The sequence below is a fragment of the Eutrigla gurnardus genome (genome assembly GCF_963514095.1).
Source record: "Eutrigla gurnardus genome assembly, chromosome: 9".
NCBI lineage: Eukaryota > Metazoa > Chordata > Actinopteri > Perciformes > Triglidae > Eutrigla > Eutrigla gurnardus.
Window position 1 is genome coordinate 26,190,981 of NC_139923.1, and position 23,927 is coordinate 26,214,907.

The following is a 23,927-nucleotide window of genomic DNA, read 5'->3' on the forward strand; positions in this document are numbered from 1 at the left end:
TATAATGTAATATTCCTTCTCTGGGTCTGGGATGACTTTGGGCTGATGGACAGAAATCCTTGCGTCAGCAAAGGATAGGCTGTGAAGAAAAAAAGATGACTAGACTTTTCAAATGGCAGGGAATATGAGAATACAATATGAGAACAAATGGCTACTGTAGAAGAGGGGATATGCTGCCAAACCAAATAACTGGAGCGTTTATTGTGTCAAGAGGTTAATCAGGAGCCAAACTGAGGTCACTAAGCCAAGTGGTCCTTGAAACGTGCTTGCTGTTCGGTGCAACATGCACCTCCAATGACATTATCATACTATATTAATTAATATCTGTGTCGTCCCTCCCTCGAACACATCCATATCAGCTCATAATGCATTTTAGGCTCCTGTACAAAGCAAGCCAAAACAAATGATGGTACTGGCACCCCTCTTATCACACAATCCATATAATCATTGAAATGCCCGAACACATTATTGCTGCATGTCATCCTTTCAATATTGGTCACATCAGTGATGTCACAGAAATAAACAGTAATCTCTGTGACACCTAACCCCCCCGAGGGCAGCACAACATCCTGTCAAAAAGACAGGTGACAGAATACGGTGTAACAGCACCCAACCTGGCAACCATTGGAACTTCCTCAACCAATCACAATCCAGCTGGATTCGGCGCGTGATCAACCCAACGCTGGCAAAAATCGGGCGAGTCTGTTGTGTCCGTCAATGAACTTACGGTAACAACCTAAAACGTTTTTTTTTTTAACGAAACATAGTCCGGCATTCATCTAAAGTTCAACTGGTGAGTAAAAATATAACGTATTATTTCGCTAGCTAGACATGTAATGTCAACCAGAATATAGCGGTTTGTTTTTAGCTAGCCGTTTTAACGTCTTTTTTCTACCTGCCTGCCGTTAGCTAGCTAGCTAGCTAATTGGCTAACTTGGAAAAGCCAACGCTTTCCAGGCCGGTTATCATTTTTATATTGTGAACCCTGATTATTATCATTAAAAAAAATGACGAGTAACATTACGTGTATTTTAATGGTCACTGTGCTCTACAGAGTTACGAGTGAGAGATGGGAAGAGAGAAGGATGCTAAAGCAGAAGGGAAGGCCAAGCACAAAGCAACGAAGCTGAAAAGGCTGAGTGACAGTGAAAGCGCCGGTGCCGGGGGAGATACGATAAAGAAGAGGTGAGTAACGTTAGTGTGTGTGTGAGTGATATTCCACCAGGTACCATTATCAAGTAAGCTACCTTTTTATAATTGCAACTCAGGCTACATATCAATGTTATATTTTATTGCATGGTAGCATTCGCTTTTTATGTTGTTGGACTAAGTGAGAATTAGTTGCATATGGCTGTGTGTGTGTGTGTGTGTGTGTGTGTGTGTGTGTGTGTGTGTGTGTGTGTGCGTGTGCGCGTGTGTGCGTGTGCGTGCTACGGAAATAGCCCCACAAGTGTAACGAGAGAATGCTACGGTGGCTGAGGCATTGAATGCATGAATTAATTCCACTGAGTACAGTGAGTACTCCATCTTCATATGAATAAATTAATTTATCTTGATATCTGATGCATTTATTACCATGCATATGTGAGCAGACAAATGAATGTGGAGTGATATGTCATTGGCTTGAGTAATTGATGAGAGCTGGGAGATGAATAGACACCTGTAAGTGCTGCTGGCAGTAGAGCAGGCAGCTCTCTGTGACAGCTCGCCTCATGTTATTTCATGGCACACGGACTGAATTACTGATTAACTTTCAACTTATCTTCATCAGCTACAAGGAACAAATTTTCCTGAGCATGAAAGGGCCTCTCTAATCTTGTACTGTACTGTCTGATGTTCAAAATTGGGAATTCTGATTTAAATAAAAACATAACTGCTGATGAATAATTGCTCTTCAATTCCAGGCGGAAAGGTCAAACTGAAAAGAAACTGTTCAGAACTATAGAGGATCCTGTGAGACACCGTCTGTCTGATTGGTGGCATTTTATAGCGTCGTTTTACTATAATGATTCAAACCAGGCAAAGACATGTGTGCCTAATCTGCTCTCACCTTAAAGCTACATTCTTTAGACTTTGATAAAACAAAAATCAACTTTTTGTCATATTTGCACAAAATATTTGTCACTGTATCTTGACTGACGTAAACGAGACAAATAATCTGTGAAAAAATAAGGTTCCTCTGCTTAATGGCATTTGCGAGATTCTACCGCGTCCCGAAGAAAAACAAACAATAAATCAGAGCCGAGCCAGTCAGTCTATAACACGGTGTCAATCCCTGCTCATGAAGCTCTTTATCTCTTTTTTAAAAAATATATAAGTAGGCAGTGCTGATCTAATATGAATCAGGATTATGTTAGATATTGCGAGCGTGCTTGAGTTTTGGCTTGACTATTTTCCGCCGTGTCAGAAACGTTCTTTTTTCATTTTATTTCTTTATAATTTAATTGACAGCTTAACACAGTATGCTAAAACATGTTTCTGAAAACCACTGAAGCGAGAAATAGGTAATGCATTTACAGAATCTTGATTCATAATTGATTAGCGCTGTCTACCTTTTCACAATTTGAATAGCGATCATGAGCTTCAGTGATTGAATCTGTGTTAGAGACTCCTGATTGTTTTTCTTTGGGCACAGTGGAATCCTGCAAATGCCATTTTGAGCACTAAAAGGAGGCAAATGAACCTTTAAGGCTATACTTGATAAAATTGCTGCTCAACATGTTTGTTGGGGGCAAATTCCATCATTTCGTGGTAAAAAGGAAAACAGCTTTCTTTTATATTCCGCAGTATTTCTCTCAACTGCTCACGTTATAAATACCGCATCACTAACAAGCATTTTCTTCTCCATCTCATTCCCATCCCTTGGTGATCTTGACATCCTGATGAATAGTGCAAAGTCAACTAAAGCTACAGAGAAAACTGAAAATGGAAAGTCTCATAAGAAGGTGCATCACTAATTTTCTTCTCTTTTCTAAATCATGCACAGGAATAGATGTGACTAAATTATTACCACATGTCCTGTTTAGTCTGAGGTCAAATTGTAACATCTCAATGGAAATTCAGTGTCATCCTGATCTGGGGAACGATTGTGACGGACATGTGAGTCCTCTTGTAACTCGTGTCATGGCTGGAATTAGCACAAGGGTGAAGATTCCAGCCTGTTACCCACTGACCCCAGTGCAGCCTGTCATAGCTGGAGCATGTGCAACAGCTTGTCCTATTAAATGACCTCTGTGCTATTGGATTCCCACATTATTGGCAGGGAATACTTACATGCATACCCAGACCAGGGGAAGTAATTATCTTACTCTTCTCTTAATCTTACCTTAACTATTCTAACTTATAACCAAGGCCTCAGATAAAGGACTTTGCATTACGTCTTTACATGTTTTAATATTCCAAATATGATGTGCAACATATGTGTATGAATGTACTCACCACCAGAAGCCAGAATGTATGACATGATGCATGACTTTATGCATACATTTGTTTATGTAAGCATGAATGTAGTTTCTGTGCGTATTGTCATAGGCCATTTGTGTGCATTGCATGAGAGTGATGCTGTGTTGAACTCCTCTCCTCAGGTCAAGACACCAAAGGTTGAAACCCTGGAGTCACCCGGCAGCCTCAGGTGGGGATGAGGCGTAATACCAGTAGACTGCATCTCATTAAAAGCTCTGATGACACACTGACAAATGGACTTGGATCAATTTCCAGTTTTGCCGTAGACGAGAGATGACAGATTTTGCCTCAAAACTAAAACTCTGCCAATATGGTAACAATTTGTATTTGAAGTTGACGAGGTGAGCTGAATAACGTGTTGTTATACTTATTCTTAGTCTCATTATTATATATTACTCTGAGCAGCTGCTGAGTCAGGTGTGACACCTTGTGGTTAAAATTTGATATACTGGTGTGGTCCGTTTTTGACTTAATATCGAACCGTTTTGAAAGTGTTTACGCTGTCTGGCCCAACCCAAATGATAAGCTACCACGGAGCCATAATGCCACAAATCCTATTTTTCTCTTTCCCTCCTGAGGCGATGGAAATTAATTCTTGTGTTTTGATGTTCAAGGACCCCGGACAGAAACTAATCCCATTTTATACAATGTGTTGAGCGGTCTCGCAGAAAATGTATTTCACTTCTGCATTGAAGAGAACTATCTGTGGCTTGTCAGGAATGTAATAAATGAGAATGCATGGTTTGAGTAGTTGGATGCTGAGCAGGTTGTTGCCTGGATGGCACACTTTGGCCAAACGCCTGCTGTTTCAAATCTGTCTCACAGCAGTGTTTCTACAGAGTTGTTAATGGATTGTTTCCCAGACGTGGACTTACTTCAGCCCAGTATGACAAGACATTTCAAAGGAGTTGTCAGTTGTAAAAACGATTTAGCTAAATTTTGGCTTTTAATGTTTCCCTTTAGGGTTTCTTTTTCTCTACAAAGGCTCAGGTGGCAACTGTGTTACTTGTATGGGTTTCATGCAGGGAGGAAAGTTGAAGGATTGCAGAGTTGTTGGGTGACAAAACATAAGGCTATTGGAACCACAGAACGGTAAATGTCAATGGGCACGGTGACCCACCGTCCTTTGTATAGCTTTTTATGGATTTTATTCCCTGGTGCAGTGTACCAAAAAACATGGCCATTTCTACACACTCTACTACTCGCACTGTTTTTCCTTTTCTCCACACCGAGCAGTTGAGCTGATCAGCATTACAACTGCACACGCTTAAGTTTGAAAAGTAAACTAAAAAGAGAGCTGGGGCTCCAGGGGCTGTACACCGCTTAGTTCGCAGTAGTTAGTAGATAAAATGCAAAGGTCAAAACATGTATTTGATTAAAGAAACAAGTATATAATGTTCAGTGATGACATGAAAAGTTGACCCTCAGCAGTCACCCTGTTTTGTTTTTTACATACCTTGGATATGTACGATTGCCATCATTACTTTTAGAATTTACACCTGCACATTTCTTATTGTGAGCTCCACATTCACACTGCACTGACATATCTTTTTTTGTGTTATTTTGAAGAAAAAAATATTGCAGTAACAATCTTCTCTCTGTGTTTATCTATTGAAACCCTAAACGTATTTCCTTTAGAGGTAGAACAGTCGGACATGCACAGCATTTGCAGCATAAAACCAGATGGAGTCAAGAGACCACAGAACCAGGGAGAAGGCTCATTACTCTCAATCAGAAGCCATCAGGGGTCATACTGCAGAAGTGCAGAGAGAGTGCAATAGGCTAATGCAACGTGCACCTGGTAGTTGCTACTACAGTGGCTTCTAATTGGGATTCAGAAAACCAGCTTGACATTTCCGTGCTAACAGTGCTTTACATATTTCACATTCCCCTTTAACTGACTAGTATGTGAAGGAGAGGAGAACATTTATTACCAGTGGTGACTCTTAATTTGTTAATTTCAACATTTCCATACCCAGTAATTCCCGTCTCTGCAGGGAAATCTGTGCTCGCAGTTGTGCAATTATTATTTTTATTTCTAATTGCCGTAATTATGTCATTATCATTACTGTTTCTATGATGTTGCTTGACTACCATAATTATGTGTGATTTCTTGTGGTCATTGTGTGTTTAAGTATTTTTCCCTCAGTATTTTGCATTTTTGTCCTCATTTTGTAGCCAGCAGTGTGGGGGACAAGTGGAATTAGTCATTAGCGTGTTGAGTCGGGCTAATTCAAAATCAACAGCTTAATTCTGAATTTCTAAAATGAAATTAAGAAACGGCATAATTCAAGTTCAATTATCAATGTTAAAGAAAGGAGTTAAATAAGGAGGGCTTGTAAATGTAAATTAAATAATGGTGCTTACCCTTGTTCTCTGGTGTTGAAGTGGAGTTGTGTTAGTTTACACTTAACTTTAAAGCTGCGTTATACCATATGCTTTGTGTTTGGACTTGAAAAGAATTGTACCTTCATACGACTACAAAGCAGACGCACTAATAGCCTTTAACAATGTTGAGATGACGAGTTCACTCACCGCAACTGTATGGACAATGACTGTCCCCTTCTCTCTTTGTGGTCTAGAGAGTCTGTGAAACTGGAGCCAGAGGATGATGACTTTGCTGAAAAGAAGAAAGGGTTGAAAAGGAAAAGAATTAAGGATGAGCCTCAGCCTATGCAAGGCCCTTTAGACTCCAGTACTTCAACTATGTAAGTCTGAGCAGCTCTTTGAGCTGTCGATTGGCCTGAAACAAAAGCATATTTTCTAATATTAGAGTTTGGGTTTGGTGAGTTGCTGTTGTAGGCATCTAAAATTCTGTTTTTGTATAAATATTTAAATATGTTAGCTTATGATTGATTGAAGCTTTATTTCAGACTCACCCACTGGGAGGTCCATAATACAGACAACACATACAACAAGATAAAAACAAAACAATAGACAACAGACGAGACAAACCTAATATAGACATAAGCGCCAGTGCCTCCACATTCTCGAGGAATACTTTACAGAACTTCGTCCTGGGTTGACAATAACGGATATTATGTCATTTTCAGAAGCATCTGTTCTGCATATCATTGCATCACATTAAATTACGCAGAAGAGCAGGGCAGGTGGGAACACCAACATTAACAAACATTTGACTGGCACTAGAGCATCTGTGAACTTTCTATATAATGTAAGCTATTATTATCCTTACAGTCGTCTGGATACCTGTAGCTCAAGGAAGAAAAATAAACATGAGCCAGAAGAAGAAGAATGTGACACAGAAGCTCCAAAGGTGTCAAAAAAGAGAACCGAAAAGGTAAAACCTGCGTCTACCCAAGCATCTGTCTCCCCTATGTAAAGTTTGCTGGAAATGCAGCTCACGGTGGGAATGTTAGTTTCCACATCTTGAGTGTTTTTTTCTCTGCACAGGCGGTAAAGAAAGAGGAAGGAGAGGATCCAGTCCCCAAGAAACCAAAGAAGACCAAAGAGGAAATTGAAGAGGCAAAACAGTTGAAAATCAAAAAGAAGGAAGAGGAGGAGCAGAGTCGCTGGAGATGGTTTGGAAATGATGCCCTTTTTTTATCTTGCATTGACCTGGACTCACCCCCACCACACACACATGCAGACAAACACAAACTATATGGGGAAACTGGAGAGCAGCGTTTTCTCAAATGCATCAGGTTTTTTTTTGCTTTCTGTCAGGTGGGAGGAAGAGAAGTATGAAGATGGGGTGAAATGGAAGTTCCTGGAACACAACGGACCTTACTTCCCTGCTAAGTACCAGCCTCTGCCAGACGGCGTCAACTTCTACTACAATGGTCAGTAGAGCATGGAAGTGGAACATGTCAGAAAGGGTGATTGAAACAGGGTTAAAAGCATTTCACAAACTCAACCTCTTTCACGCATGGCTGGCATTTTTAAATAATATTTATGCCTTCATTCAAAGAAAAAACACTTTTTAGATTCTATATATTTTTCTTTATATTAACTTAAAAAATCAAATAATGTAAAAACAAAAAGTGAGCTGGCTAAAAAAGCAGTAAAAATGACAGGAAACCTTAATGTAAGATCAGCTCAGTATACATTATAAAAAACAACTTTCTAGCGACTCAATGTCTGTCTGAGATCAGTCATCTCTCAGCTGGACAGTTGACATTTAAAATGCACTGAAGGTACGTCTGGCCTCTTTGAAGTTAAAGAAAAGCACCCTTTTTTATCAATTTGAAAATGGGACAGGCAAATTATACTGTAACATCAAAAGGAACACTTGATATACACATAGTTTTGGTTTGGTTCCTCTGTACTAATGCTGGATATTATCGTAGACCTCTGGTTGACCACATATTGCTACAATATCTCTATTTCTGATTCAGTGACGACAGGAGGTCATGCTTTAAAATCTTGCTGTAATTATGTCGATTTTCAACTTTCTCAATCTTAGAAATCGAAACCAGTGCAAACTCCGATTTAAAGGAATGGTGGGCAAAGTTGCATATGAAACAAACGATGTCCTTGAAGTGGGCAGAGCTGTGGACGAAAGTGTACGGACACACACAAACACTCACGTGCACAAATGGATCTTAAGGACGTCAAAGGTGTATTGGGTCAAACACTGATTGATGACCGTGGTTGGTTTTGCTCTGTTAAGCTGTCAACAGTGTCCTACTGGGAGTTTATTTGATCTTTTAATTCTTGTGCTTGCATGTACTTGTTTGTAGCTCACTCATAGCAGTCGAGCTCAATGTTGATCTTTGTCCTTGTCTCTCTACCTCCATAAATGCACAGATTAGTCTGACAGGACTCAAGCTGAGGTGGGTTATTACTGTAGCATGTTGGACAAAAGCGTCTGCTAAATGACCTAAATGTAAATGTAGGGGAGGTGGGTAAAAATATCAATACGGCAATATATCGCCATACTTTGCTGCCCAATACAATATCGATTTTTCAACTCCAAAGGTCGAGTTGGGAAAAAAAAAAAACACGTTATGACGCGTTGTGAATGCAGTACTTCATCCTTTTTCATTTTATTTTCAATATTTATTCCAGTGAATTTCATGGGAATTAATAAAATGGAGAGGCTGTTTTGAATTAAATAGTTTTGACTCAATTTGTCGCCTGATCAATATCATCTGATGTAAAGTACATATATAGGTACTTGTGTTTTCATCTTTATTTATATTGTGATACGTATCGTATCGTGACCAAAGTATCGTGATACGTATCGTATCGTGAGGTTCTTGCCAATACTCACCCCTAGTAGCATGTGGGATTTTCATGGACAGTAAAGCAAATTAGCAACCCCGTGTTATATTGTGGTGTTCCGCTTCAACTTGTGTTTGTTTTGTGTGCAGGTAAGAAGGTGAAGCTCAGCCTGGCAGCCGAGGAGGTGGCGTTGTTCTTTGCCCAGATGTTGGATCACGAGTATACCACCAAGAAGGTGTTCCGGGAGAACTACTTTAAAGACTGGAGAGAGGTAACGCAAGCAAGAAAGTCCAACAGCTTGTCAGTTTTGTGAGAGAAAGCACACCCGATAGGGATGAGCAATATTGGAATTGCCTTCCTGATGATATTGCTTTATTATTGTGGCCAGTAAGGTTGTGGTTGTGTGTCTGGCATACCATGTCAGGGTCAACCTCATTTAAGATAGGCTGGCATTTGAGGTGGAACAGCCATTCTCCTTACATCTCATTAAAATATATTCCTTATAACTGTTTAAATGATGGTCCTAACCGCTCAAAATTCATATTCATTTGGTTAATGGTTCATTATGAACACTAGTGGCCAGCCGATATATGCAGGTTTATCCCTTGTACTTCAAATGAAATGAAGTGAATTTTAATGGGGAGAAAAACCCTTTAAAGTTTAAATAAATCGTCAGATTTCTTAATGTGATCCATTCCGTTTTGTATCCACCTACACGAGTTCCCTTTTGATTAACTCGATACAACACATAGTATGGGATATCACGCCTCGCATCACCTACCTGACACCTTTATTCACGCCTTTTAAAGCAGATGACCTGAGGTGATGTACGTGGAGCCCTGCCTATACACGGCTGTCGTCCCTCAGTTCTCTCGCTCTTCACCTCGGGGAAGAACACCTCTGCTGAGTCCGGCTAATTGGCTGTTGAATAGAGGTGTCTTCAGGGAGGTCACCACATCGGGTGTGATATCACATACTATATGAGTTGTACCTCCTTCCTCTCCTTCAGGGAACAGAGGTTATAGACTTAACATTTAATTTGTCTTTGTCAAACCAAAACATTTTACTGATAACATAGTCCAGATTTATTTGTCTGTATTCCACCTCTGTGTTGTAAATTATGGGATTTATGCACATAAGTACAGGTTGCACGCTGGTCCCTGCACCCTGGCGTCTGTCAGGATGTCCTCTATAGAGAAAACACTGTGCCAAGCCCCAAGGCATATCATGCAGAATTAATTTTGCGCTGCTTAGTGCTCAATGCACTTGAAAATATGATTTGTGTGAAGGCATTGATATGCTAATCCATACAAGTAGCTCCCCTGCATATGAACAAATCCAATTAAACCGTTATTATAGTGGGAAAAACTCTTCCTCGCTCCACTGCCCTCAGTGCCCGCCCACCGTTGGGTGTCAGTCATGCTTAGACATGCAGACTGACTGCGGTGTCCGTTCTGTCAAGGGTGTATCTGGAGAGAGGTGTGTGTGATGATCGAAAAGTATGTTTTTGCATTTTTTTTATTTTTCACAACTGGCTTTATCAGACCTGCTCTGAAAAGCTTGATAGATGAGTCATTCTCTGTATTCTTAATGGGTTAGATGCCCTTTTGCTTGTCATAACTCATGTATATTATATTGTGATCTATCATTTAATATTATATTTTGTTGAACTGTTGTTCTGCTCTTTAAATTAATTGTTTACTGTTAGTTTCTACTGCCCGAGGCCAATATGACTGTAAGAATAGACACCCAAAGGGATCTTTGCTCTGCTTGGGCAAATGGTGATCTCTAGTTCCTGCTGCAATATCTTTATTGCTCGAATTATAAAGGCCACTCATGTTGTCATGACATTTTAGCACCAGAAATGGTTCCAGGATGAACCATGAAGCCTCCACTGAATTGTGCTGTATTGATGCCGTGTCCGTGACCTCTTTGATGGGGCTTGTGCAATAGCTTTAGAAAGTTAACATTATAGTTGCACCGCTGCCGCCGCCTTCAGTAGTTTACCGTCTCAAGTCTTCTTGGGAGGAAATGGTCTATACTCTGGCCTTTCTTAACGACACTATTACTTCCTTTTTCTCTCCGCTTGGCCCCATAAAGATGAGTAATTAAAGAAAGGTTACTTATCTGCTTTGATTAAGCGCGTCTTATTTGGTTTTTATGATGCATTATTGTATAATGTGCTATTTGACAGGCAAAGGTTGTGTACCCTATTAATAGCTACCAGTAAATTGACTGAAGCAGCATCGGTGCAGATCCTTTTGTCTCTTTCTAACCTCAGTTCAAGAATTTGACTTGCTGCAGTGTTTGACTGTCCATACTTTTACTTTTTTTAGTTTCATCAGTATTTTCCCTACTTTGATACTGTTAACCATTGAACTGTGTATAAAAAGATGTATTGCCATCATTGATGCAATTAATTCAAAGTGGCAAAGAGAGTAATGTTGGCCTTCCAGGATATTTGGGTTGCAATTAACTATTATTTTCATTATGATATTTTTTTTTTTATATATTTGATTGATTGCGACCAAGCTGCAGATATGTGGCAAAAAATGGATGGATGATAAATATCTATAAAATGTCAGGAAAAATATGAAAAATGCCAAGAAGATTTATTGTTGATTATTTTCTTGTGTACTTATCTTTTTTTATCACTGAAGAATATCCTTGTTTTTATGCAGGGAGCAATTCAAGAAGGGATCACACTTCTGTGTCAAATGACTTTGTTTTGTCTGTTTAGCAAATGATACACGAGGAAAGGTCGCTGATTAAAGATCTTGACAAATGTGACTTTGGAGAGATCCATGCCATGCATACAGCAAAGGTGGAGGCAAGGAAACTTATGACCAAGGAGGAGAAACTGGTATGATTCAGGCTTTTTTTTTTCTTCTTTCCCTCTGTGCATATGTGTACACTGTTGTTTCTGTATCTTACATTCTGTTTTTCCCGTTGTAGGTGGTGAAAGAGGCAAACCAGAAGATGTTGGAGGAGTACGGTTACTGTCAGCTAGACCACCATAGAGAGCGCATCGGCAACTATAAGATTGAACCTCCGGGGCTGTTCCGGGGAAGAGGCGAGCATCCCAAAATGGGCATGCTGAAGAAAAGGATCCAACCAGAAGAAGTCATCATCAACTGCAGCGAGTGAGAGTGGGGCAAAGGGATTTAACTATATACAGAGATGTATGACAGTGTAGTGGTGCATAAGTAAAGGTTGGTGTGACGAAAAGCAGGATTTACTAAAACCCAAGCTGCTAAAAACCCAGTTGTAACAACTCTTGGTGTGACCTTCTAGCTGAGAGAGAGATCAGTGTATGAAATGTTTAAGAGCTGTGCATCACAGGAACATCTTTTATATTTCACCACGTTACCACGCGTCTTAGTGTGCAGCCGTTTGAATCCATATTGGCAGCTGAGCAGGCGATGGTTAATACTTTGTGAGAGATAGCACGCCGTTGCATCAGTACATCACTTAGGAATTATAGTTACGTCACTCTTAGTAGCCTGGCGGGCTCAGAAAGAGTTTGCACTTAAATTCATCTCACAAAGCCAGAGATTACAACTGTAGTATGTCTCCATCTCTGGTACTGGTGTCTTAGATTTAGTCCCTGTAAGCTGCTGTAGCTTGTATTACAATGATGTAACTTGCTCTCTCTCTCTCTCTCACACACACACACACACACACACACACACACACACACACACACACACATACACACACACACACACACACACACACACACACACACACACACACACCACACACACTGCCTTGCTCTCTCTTTTTTATTGACAGCAAATCCCGCATCCCTAAACCGCCTGCTGGTCACCGCTGGAAGGAGGTTCGCCATGACAACACTGTGACATGGCTGGCCAGCTGGACTGAGAACATCCAGGGCGCCATTAAATACATCATGCTCAACGCCAACTCAAAGCTCAAGGTAGGACGTCAGTCAGCTGCAAACCGGCAAGCAAATGCTCATGTATAACAGGCAGATATGTCATAACGTTCGAGGCTTTTTCAAGTTGTTATTGTTAATATTGTTATAGTTCATGGACAGGCAGGTGAGGTCTTATGATTGCTGTGGTGTCGTGTAACCCAATTTGATTCAACACTGCTGTTGCCATAACAGACTCTATACTCGGCTGCTTGCCACTCAACAAAAATGTTGTTTTTTATGAAATGACAGCTGTCATGTTATTCACAATGGATTATTAATCTCAGGTTTTTCATACCGTGCTGACACATATGGACACACCTGTAACTAACTGAAAGGCAGTAAAGAAAAAAATCAAAACATGGATCAATCAAAACCTTAGGAAACAGTCAACACAGTTTATATGTTGGATACATCATGAAAAATGCATAAACTCCGTTTCCCCGACCATGAGCATAACATCCTGCTGACAGCAGCCTCCATATTAAACTGCTTGCTACTCAACAAAACTATAAAATTGATGAAATAACAGCTGTCATGTTATTCGCAATGGATTATGTATCTCAGGCCAATTTTAGTAGATTTATTTTCTATACCACACTGACATGAATGGAGACCAGACACCTGAACTGAGAGACAAATACATGAATCAATCAAAACATATTTTTAGTATGTATTAGCAGAACATATTATAGTTAGCCTTAAAATATGGTCAACGTTACTTAATAATCACAAAGCCTTCTTTCATCAGCAAAACACCATGACAAGACCAATAAAACACGAATGTGTCTCCTTTGTAAAATATTAAAATTCCATTTAGGTTTTGTTTGGAGAGTAAATGGAAAGAGTGAGTTATGTGTGTTATGTGGCAACTTTTAATCTTTTTTTCTCCTCACTTCTCTTTCCGCTCTCCTCCATTTACTCACTCTCCTTGTCCTCCTCTCGATCATTCTTTTGTAAAGGTTAAATTATTCCACTGTTAGTCTCCATGACAATATGTGCGGGTGTTCACTGAGGGTTTAATTGTGTCTTGGTCTAAATAAGTCCACCCAGTCGCAAACAGGCAAAGATGTTGGCATTAAGGTTTTGTTTTTGTGTGATATAACAGCCCCCATTCATGTCATGATTATCATTTTGAACGGGTCAGTTCTTTGTTTCATGTTTGCTTTTCTCCTCTGTTTCCCCTCTTCTTAATGTTATCCCTCCTTTTCACCGTTTCCTTTCTTTCGATTTTTCGCTTCCCGCTCATTGTTGCTTTTTCTCTTTGTCTCTTTCCCTACTTTCATCCTACGAAAGGGAGAGAAGGACTGGGAGAAATACGAGGTCGCTCGGAAACTGAAGTCATGTGTGGACGACATCCGTAAACAGTACAGCAAGGATCTCAAATCCAGAGAGATGGTCGCACGACAAAGAGCGGTGGCTCTCTACTTCATAGACAAGGTCTGGTGCTGAGCTGTCGGTCCAGGAAAAACTCTGACTTACAAAGTTTTTACATGCCTGCACACCAGTGCTAAAAATCGAGTGCTGTCAATGTCCCGGAGTCTCCTTAGTGCTGGGGTCTGATACCAAGAGCCATGTGAACATATTGGAAATCAATGCGAAGTGTCTTGATTGCCTCTTCTGTCTTTTCACACAGCTGGATGGAAAATCTTTTGCAGTGAAATAAATTGATTATTTGTAGCCATTTTATTCCGGGCGACCCCAAGCTAATTATCTCAGTCCACATTGAGCGAAATGATAGATTGAGTGTGTGATTGCTTTTGGCTCATGCCAAAGACGATTTACATTCTGAATCTGCTTTGTTGTGTTTGCGATGCAGTTATTTATGCCTACCTCATGTCTTGTGTGTATGTGTCTAATAGCCGTCTGATTGGCACGTTTGCTCTGTGGAAGGAAAGGGATGTTGGTGGAAGTGCTGGGAGAGGAAGTGTGGATCTGGTGTGCATTTATCTCTTATCTTCTGACCCCCAAAAAGCTGGCGCTGAGAGCTGGTAATGAGAAGGAGGAGGGAGAGTCAGCAGACACAGTTGGTTGCTGCTCGCTACGCGTGGAGCACATCAGCCTCCACGACAAACTGGAAGGCAATGAGTGTGTGGTGGAATTCGACTTCCTGGGTAAAGACTCCATTCGCTACTACAACAAGGTCCCCGTCATCAAGAAGGTAGAGGAACAAGAAGCTTACAAAACACTCACACGCTCCTTTCTGATTTTATGTGACTGGAAAAAAATATTCTGGAAATATTAATAGTTAATACAAGGCAATTCATCTCTGAGTGGAAGAAGACCTCAGCAAAGCATAAGGGCTGTTCGTTGCATTACAAAACCAATATGTTTCATTATAATAATCTACCCTTTGGGTTTTGGCAGAAGTCCACGCAGAGAAGGTCACTTGCATGCATATGAGCATCAACAGCCCAAAGCAGACAGGGGACTGAGACATTTCCTATGGGCACAGTTTTAGATTAAGTTCCTGTGGCTGTGGTGATTTAATGTGTCTGTCTTTCACTACTGTTGATCTGCCCCTCTGCTGCAGTTTGCTTCTCTTGGATGACATGTTGGTGAGTTGCTAACACACCAATTTAGATAAGAGTGAGTTGGTTTGTGCATCGAAGTGTCATGACAGGGTTTAGATATTCGTGTCAGGTTTATACTCCATAAGGAGTACTTTGTGGTACTATAGGAATCTGTACTGGTCCTAACTTATTTTTCACTTATAACAAAATACACTAGTGTGAGGGTGCTTTTAAACAACTGACCAGTGAAGAACAGCTGTACTGGCATTGAAATCACAGTATCTGAGTTTCACCATGCTTGTTTCACCTTTTGTGAGTGGTAACACATAATACATACTGTATTTAACCTTTGAAGATTAGACTTGCGATTAAGCACATTAGTTGTAGTATTTTATTACTATTCATTCTTTTAAAAGTATATATTTCCACTTGATTTTACCATTGCAGGTGCTGCCTTGTAGTAACTTTAATACCAGTTGGCAGTAGTTCCCAGTGATTATCGAATAGTATTCTTCCTATTTCTGAAGTCTAAATTCAGTCTTTCTGCCTGTCAGCATCAGATAATATCAGATATTAGGAATCGTAAGAGAAGATTGATGGAATCTCCGTAATTGAAAGTGGAAAGATAAGTCAAGTATTTTTGCAACTCTTGTCAGGTGTTAGTTTATCCGATGCGGTAAATGATGATGTGTACTGAAATTAGCAGGTGAGCCAAGTTTGCAATACAACAAAACAATTGTGTATGGAAGCTTCTTTGTCTCGTTTAGTCGTCTACGATCTGTCAAACAGCTGTCACTGTTGGGTTTGTATGTGATCTTCCGGCCCCTCCTCTGGTCTCAGCCCATGCTATCTTCTGTTCCAGAGATGGAAAAAGAAATGTTAGCACCTGACAGCTAAAGTGTTTTCTTTCTTGGCAGAAGGTGTAATTATTCAAATGAGTCACTGCATTCAAACGCAACACATTAGCTGGAATTGATTAGTCCCTTGCATATTTTAGCATCACCAATTCCCAAGGAAATTGGTGAGATTGCTACTAAATGTCACTTGGCAACCTAGGGATTTCATTTTCATACCTCTGAAACCATTTAATCTAATACTTCAGCGTATACATTTGTATGTACTGTGTATGCGTTTTGCTTCTGCAAAGAGTGCACGCAGACAAAGGACACTACAGGGGATGGATACAATAATGACAACACAGTGGAGCCACGCTATGCATAATACGACCTGCAGATCATTTACAACTCATATGTAGTTAAATGGAAAGGAAAACGCATATGATTGTTTCTCAGCAAGGCCAGGGAGTAGCCAAAAGGGATTATAATAAGCCATTGCTCATGTGCCTTTTCCAACTATTGATGCCTACACAGTGTCTCCGTTTAAAAGCAGGTCCCCACTTAATACTCAATTTGTAAACCAGCTACAATGCTGCTGTCAAATAGTCCCGGAGTGTGGGGACACCAGCAGACGCACTAACGCATTGTGTTGGGTAGCTTCAGCCTGCTGACCATTTATTTATTTACTTATTTTCTAAGTGATTATTTCCATTCTTAACACACACACACACACACACCTAAATACATCACAAAACCAATGTAGGCAAGCTCACTCTGCTTCTCTGAGACCGACAACGATTTACATTTTCATCCCAAAAGCACTTTCACTTCTTCTATTTGTTGGTTGGCCGAGGGAAACAAAATCGCCACACAAATCAGCCAGTGTCTGTGTCAGTGTGTGTTGTAAAGCAACACATCTGTTCCTGTTAATTGGTGCCTTGCATATTTTTGCAAGATTAATTGGGGAACGGTGCATCTGTGGACATTGGAAATGTCAGATCTAATTGTGCCAATTTAAGTCCTGGCTCTGCTCTGAGATGGATGAAAGTCCAGATACGGATACACACACACACACACACACACACACACACACACACACACACACACACACACACACACACACACACACACACACACACACATCACGGTCCTTGTGTCTAACGTTTATTATAATTTGTTATTCAAAGAATGCAAAAATCCCATTTCCAGAAGAAGTTGGGATATTTTCCAAAATGCAATAAAAAAAAAAATGTACAAAGTACAAAGAAACAATTTTCAATAGCTTTATTGTCCAACTCAATTCTATTTTGTAAATATAAATCGTGTTAGAAAAAAAAAAAAGTTTAGTTTTCTGGAAATGGTATTTGTAGGCTGTCCTCAACAGCTCAGTCACATTTCCACTTACCCAGACTAATTAATATTGGTATATTGGTATATATATTTTAGAAATGTCCAAGTTGCCACATTTGGGCCTGCAGTGTTGGCATTTGATGACTGATTGGCCTGTTTGCTGTTCCCCAGTTACAATACGCATACATGATCCAATGTGTCATTATATCGTTTCAGGTTTTTAAGAACCTTAAACTGTTCCTGGAGAACAAACAACCTGGAGATGAACTCTTTGACCGCCTCAATGTGAGTGTCTCACTTACTTTAACTGTATTTTTGCATGTTGTCAGTGATTCTAACCACCCCTGATGATTAGTAATATTTTGACATTCAATATAGACACTCTAATGGTGCTAAAGTAATTGATTTTTATTCATTTTAAAGTATTTGTGAACACTTTTCACAAGTGAGTACCAGACCTTTTCCGTGGTTATGTTATGAGTGTGAGAAACTCCCCTGAGGTGTGTGATATTTGAAGTAAAGGCAGAAAAAAAGATTGTGAAAGCCAATTTTTTATTTTTTTTTGCTTTCTGGGAACAAATGGCTGCAGTAAAGGAAAAGAAGGGACTAAAGTATAAGGTGTAAGAGATGAGATTGAATGAGAATGAGCCATTGGTGTGGAGAGATGAAAGGGCTAAAGTGAGGAGAAGGGACCCAATATTGGAAGCGGGGAGACTGGAAACAGTAAAGGACTTTCAAAAGAGAGAGGGGATGGACCCTGGCAGATAAAAAGGAAACTGCATGAGTGGAAATTGAGAGTGAACATGCTGGGTGCATGACTTTCCACGCATATAATTCTGTCGTCCTCTCAACCTCTCCCTGTAGCTGCAGGCAGCAAGGCCACACAGCATGCTGCGGTTGTAGACCTGGTTAATCCACTGCAGGGAGATCTTTATACAACAAGATCACCAGCATCGTCAGTCTAAGTGAGACTATACCCAAGGCTGACAGATTGTCCTGCTTGAGGAGTATTCAATCACTCAATATACAGGGGTCTTGTGGTAAAACCCGGGGTGAATTGCTCAGCAGTGTATTGTGACACACTCAATGCAGTATTGTAGGCAACTGATGAATGGTCACTTTGGAACGGAGGGTGTTAATGAAACGGATGGAGATGAGAAAGCACAAGGAAGGTGTGAGAGCCAGTCACTTCGTGGCGTATAAAAATTGACAGGTAGGAAAAGGAAGATGTAAGACGGGACAGGAGACAGGGTTGTGGAGAGAGCAATCGAAGGAAGGAGGGTTGGTGCCTCTGCTCCCTGCCCTCTAGTGTGTCAAGAAATGTCAGGGTGTGTTTGAGGTGGAATGGTAATGGCTGCTGTGGGCAGGCCTGATTGGCACCCGCAAAGGCCAGGCCACTGAGAGAGCGGAGGCAGGGTGGGTGTGGGGGAGTAGACGGGAGCGCTAGGAATGTGACAGCCGGTCCAGGTGAGCAGAGGTTAGGAGGAAGAAGTCAGAAGGTGGCTGGAAAAGGGTAGGAGGTGGAAGAGAGGGGCAGAAAGATGGAGGGAGAGAGGAAGCAAATGATAGAATTGGCAACCAGGCAGTGGCAGCAAGGCTAGGATGAAGAGGAGGGAGGACAATGTAGAAATGAGAAGAATGAAAGATGAATGATGGAGCTGTAAAGTGTTCCATTATCCAATTTACAATTGTTTACAGTTTTTCAGTATGGAAAAAGTAGAAGGAGTTTGCTATAGCAATACACAAATTAAATACTACTACTTCAGACTTGTTGTTGGCATTTAACAATTTATTTGGGGACCATAATTAAATCTCTTGTGACCCACCTGTAGGTCCAATTCCAGCCTCTGGGAATGGGTGTAATGTTGTTTTAATGTGGCCCGTGATTTCAAATACCTTAAAGCATTCAGTGTTGCAGACATTTAATTGGAATGCATGACATTTCAGAAGAATGGAGCAAAAGTGCTCCTTAATATGACACACACACACACACACACACACACACACACACACACACACACACACACACACACACACACACACACACACACACACACTTGTCAGGTTTGTCTGGAAGCCACCTCTCCAGAGTTCACATCATTACAGCTCCAATAAACATGCTGTCTGCAGTTCCAGGTTAACTGTAACCTCAGAGGGATTTTTTAACTACATCTTCGTCAAATAAAAGATTCTACCAACGGAGCAGTATAGTCCCTATAAGCTGCCTTTTTTGGGGGCACATTTCATTCCCCTCCACCTTTCCAACTGATGCTGAAATAAGCACATCATCGTAGCTAGTTTAGAACGACAACAGTCAGTATTTCTCCGTGGCAATCGTCGCCATCATCACAGTTTGCCGAGCAGTATGTTGATGAGAACATTAAAGTACATGGCATCTTCTGTTACAGTGGATATTAGTACTGCAGTGATGGCGAGTTGTAATAACGCCTTAGAATACGCGATGGATGGACGCAAACACACACCTTTGTTGGGGTTGGGGTTGGAGTTGTGAGACCTACGTACCTGCCCCTCAGACTTGCAGACACCTTCATTAGCATTGCAGGGGTAGAGTTAGGTAGCTCATTATCAAGGCAGGCACAGCAGCAACTGTGTGTGGATGTGTGTACCTGTGCGTCCTCCAGCACGTGTGTGTGTGTGTGTGTATATATATTATAATATATATTATAATATACATACATATGAAAACACCCCCTCAACCTGTTTCTAATAGAATCCTGCAGTGAATCACAGATTCACATACGTCTGTGGCCTCAGACAGCCGGGTCCCGACCCCGCTCCAATTAAACCAACAGCATCATTATTATAATCCTCACCAGAATCATCAAAATGATTTCTTCTTTTGCCAGGTCCGTGAGTTCACCAGCAAGCTCATCTTGATCTCCCCCCCCCCCCCCCCCCCATCTGCGTTTAGAAATGCACATGCTTTCTGTCTGTCAAGTCCACGTGTTTGAACCTCATATCAGTATGTGTGCAGTGAGCATACACATACCAGTGTGTGATCTTAAACGATTAACTCCGTTTAATCTCTTCACCGTTCTGTAGCCATTTGACAGGAGGATTGACTGACATGTCCAACTTGTTACCTCCCAAAATGTCAGAGGGGAAATACTCCTGTGATCTTTTTAATTTCTCTGCTCTAATGGCTGATGATGATAATGAAGGCAGAGATGGTGTTATGTGTGTTTTATTTGTTATGGTACATTACAGACACTTTAAACATCCCCGTGGTATAATGCCACAGTGCCACCCAGTGGTGGAGATTTGATTCAGCCCGTCTAATGGTTCTGTGATGACAGTATTTGTTGTAAACCACACTCGCATGAATATGTTGTGGGTTTCTTTCTCTCACTCTCCTGCTTGTCATTGCAGACAGGCGCTCTGAACAAGCACCTGAGTAGTCTGATGCCTGGTCTGACTGCCAAGGTCTTCAGGACATACAACGCTTCCATCACCTTACAGCAGCAGCTCAAAGTGCTCACAAACAGTAAGTCACACCACTCACTATGCTATAAAGCAGTCCCATGTCACACAAAAAAAAAGCAGCTAGACAGGTTATCAGTTTCTTTCATGCTGGAGCCTTTTATCAGTCTGACTGGCCCTTATCAGCGTCTTATTACCCGACTGCTTGTGTCACGGAGTCCCACGATAAGACTGCAACACTTTTGCTGTCCTTTTATTTTTAGCTTGCTTGATTCAAGATACCCTGGTGTCAGTCAGCTTTTTTTTTCCCCCCAGCCATTGCAGGAGTACATTATCACTGTGCCAAGTGCGGTGCATCTCTGCCACAGTCTTATCAGGGTTCCCATTGGCTGTCTCTGCCATCATTTCTCATCCAGAGATAGAAGTGTCACACTCTCTTCTCATTTCTGGATTGCCACTGAGAACCAATCTGCAGGATGGCCTGCGGTTGTGTTGTGTGGACCCTAGGAAGAATAGAGGAAGCTTATAAGGATCTCAGGAAATGGAATGAAATGGCAGCAATCTGTAATTTGTGTCAAAATTGGACACCAGCATGATTTTATCTTTTTAACTTGCTGTGTATAATTCTGGTCAGATATGGGTTCTCAGTTGGATTTTCCTTTTAAAATACAAATAAGTGTTCTGTTATCCTCCAAAGATTCCACCAATGTGGCGGAGAAAATCCTGTCCTACAACAGGGCTAACAGAGCAGTTGCTGTTCTGTGTAACCACCAGCGGGCGCCGCCAAAGACCTTTGATCAGTCTATGGCTAACCTCCAGTCCAAGGTAAGAACAGCTTGACTTTGTTTATTGGACATCACATTAACACTTACAGGGGTTGATGCTGTTCATCTCCTCATGTCACGGTTTATTTAAAGATGCAATAATGCTTTAATATATAAAAGCATGCCCGTGTCCCTATGTGCTCCACCCAGATTGATGCAGGAAAGGAATCGCTGGCTCTCGCAAAGACGGAGCTGAAACAGGCCAAGAAGGAGGCAAAGACCAAAGGCAACCCAGAACCCAAGCTGCAGACGTAAGTGTCACAATAGTGCTGAGAAGAAAAGAAAACGCACTGTGTGGACAAAACTTTAGAAGTGACTGACCTCAAGTACTAATAGAAAGGTACCCAGCAGGTTTAAGAGCCTCCAAACAGCAATAATTGCTTCACTGTGAATAATGGGAGATAGGTTAAAGCTGTTAGAAATGGGAGTTCTTGACCAGGAAATTGTGTTAGTTGTGCTGTTAACTCAGAGATGAGTTTCCCTGATGTTCATTTTTTTGTCTTTGTGCCTCGAGCCAAAAGGCAATTTCAGACACTGTTAGTTGTACGTTGCAGTGCAATACGACATCCTTAATGGGCCGCTGCTTTTCTGTGTGTATTGCCTTTTAATTCATGATTGAAATGTTTGTTTACTGGATATTTAGACTTCAGAGAACATTGTGGTGCATTGAAAAGGAACACTTGGGTCTGCTGGGTGTCTTGATTAGTTTTGCAATGAAAAATGTTAGCTATTTGTGGCAACAATAGGGATACTTATCTGCAACCCATACAATGGTATATTGCGTTATTTACTCATCTGTCACCCCTAGAGACTGTTCTGTTTTATGTAGGTTGGACGACGTGAAGTTAATTACACAAAACCTCTTCTGAATTAGGCTGCGTTCTTATTAAACACACTCCTCTTTGCTTGCCCAGAAATCCAACTTTAAAAGACCAAACCATGAGTCTTATTTCTACCATATTTCGACCAGAGGTGTTTGATTCTATTGCAACTGCCTTTGCAAAATGTTTTCTGTCAGTCTGGTGGAGCGGAAGAAGAGAGCAGTGCAGCGCTGTGAGGAGCGGCTGCTGAAGTTGGAGGTCCAGGCGACTGACAGGGAGGAAAACAAACAGATTGCACTGGGAACCTCAAAGCTCAACTACCTGGACCCACGCATTAGCGTGGCGTGGTGAGTTTACGCCAACATGGACGCTCTAAACAACCTTTATGAAATCACTTGATCATATATGTGAGAGCACACAGACAAATGTGGGTTTTCAAATGGAGCCACCTGGACCACCTGCAGCCGGGGCCTGTATTACAACATGTGATTATTGGGTCAGCCAGCTAGTTTTGGGCTTTCCAAGTGGGTTCACTTTTAATCAGCGTAAACCACCATGTAACCTGAGTAACATGGCCAACCAGGCAGGTTCAGCTCAGTGTTTGTCAACACAACATATAGATCTATAATGAAGAACATGAAGTGACTTTTAAAAGTACCTTCGGTAGCATAACTTTAGCAGATTAGTACAATATGCATGTTCTCCAAACCTTTTAATTGATACCTACCTGTAGTTTTCCTCTTTTCTGCATCGAAGCAGCTAAGATGTGATATAGTCCTTGTTTATTTATAGCAGTAGTTTGTTCATCTTCAGACATGCGATCAAAGCACTAATGTCAGTAATGTCTTTCCCATATCCATTCTACATTAAACATACTCAAAAGGTCAACAGTTTATAATAAGGCCTATTGATTGTATTCTCTCAAGCATGGATGCTTTATCAGGAAACCTGAAAATAACGTTGAGACCCTGTGAAAATCAACTGGTGTGATAAACTATTTATTTTGCAGAGTTTTCTTAATCAATTTTCCATTCGTCCAGGTGTATGAACACGGAGGTACCTGTAGAAAAAATCTACAATAAGACCCAACGGGACAAGTTCGCCTGGGCCATCGAGATGACGGAAGCAGACTTTGAGTTCTAATGTTGAACTTCTAAAAACCCCGGTCCCGTAAGCTGCTTTAAATGCTCTACAATCCATACAGAACAATAATGATGCTTCCATAATATGTTCATATATTACCCTGGTGAGATTGACACCTTTAGTTTACTGCTGTTAATTTCTGTTCAATGCTTTTGGAAGTTAATTTTGTTGGGTGTTTGTTTTGTTTGTACGTTTTGTTTGCACTAATTTGAATAAAGCTTACTATGCAGTGAAGTGACACACGTTTGAGTGGACAATGTTACCAATACCTCTAATTTAGTACACATTAAATGTCAGTTAAAATGATTGACTGTTAATAGAGGGTAACTAATGAACTGTCATTTCAATACATTATAAACAATATAGACTAAAAACAAACATGCAACACTGAGACATTCCAGATGGTTTGAACA

At 40.8% G+C, this 23,927-nt stretch overlaps 2 protein-coding genes across 2 annotated transcripts in view; one reads left to right on the plus strand and one right to left on the minus strand.

The window, feature by feature from the left end:
- The window catches only part of hsbp1b (heat shock factor binding protein 1b), a 341,874-nt gene that overhangs the window by 315,430 nt on the left and 2,517 nt on the right, over nucleotides 1–23,927 (minus strand). The gene's annotated exons all lie outside the window — the stretch shown is intronic.
- LOC311018090 (DNA topoisomerase I, mitochondrial) lies at nucleotides 749–23,867 on the plus strand. The gene is made up of 20 exons (XM_084016868.1): nucleotides 749–793; nucleotides 1,055–1,185; nucleotides 1,905–1,953; nucleotides 3,585–3,631; nucleotides 6,045–6,170; nucleotides 6,661–6,763; nucleotides 6,877–7,004; nucleotides 7,150–7,265; nucleotides 8,799–8,920; nucleotides 11,390–11,512; nucleotides 11,605–11,792; nucleotides 12,445–12,589; nucleotides 13,883–14,026; nucleotides 14,562–14,747; nucleotides 17,502–17,570; nucleotides 20,676–20,790; nucleotides 21,424–21,551; nucleotides 21,701–21,801; nucleotides 22,569–22,718; nucleotides 23,412–23,867. The coding sequence occupies exons 2-20, from the start codon at nucleotides 1,070–1,072 to the stop codon at nucleotides 23,512–23,514; spliced, it is 2,259 nt and encodes a 752-aa protein (XP_083872994.1). The 5' UTR covers nucleotides 749–793; nucleotides 1,055–1,069; the 3' UTR covers nucleotides 23,515–23,867.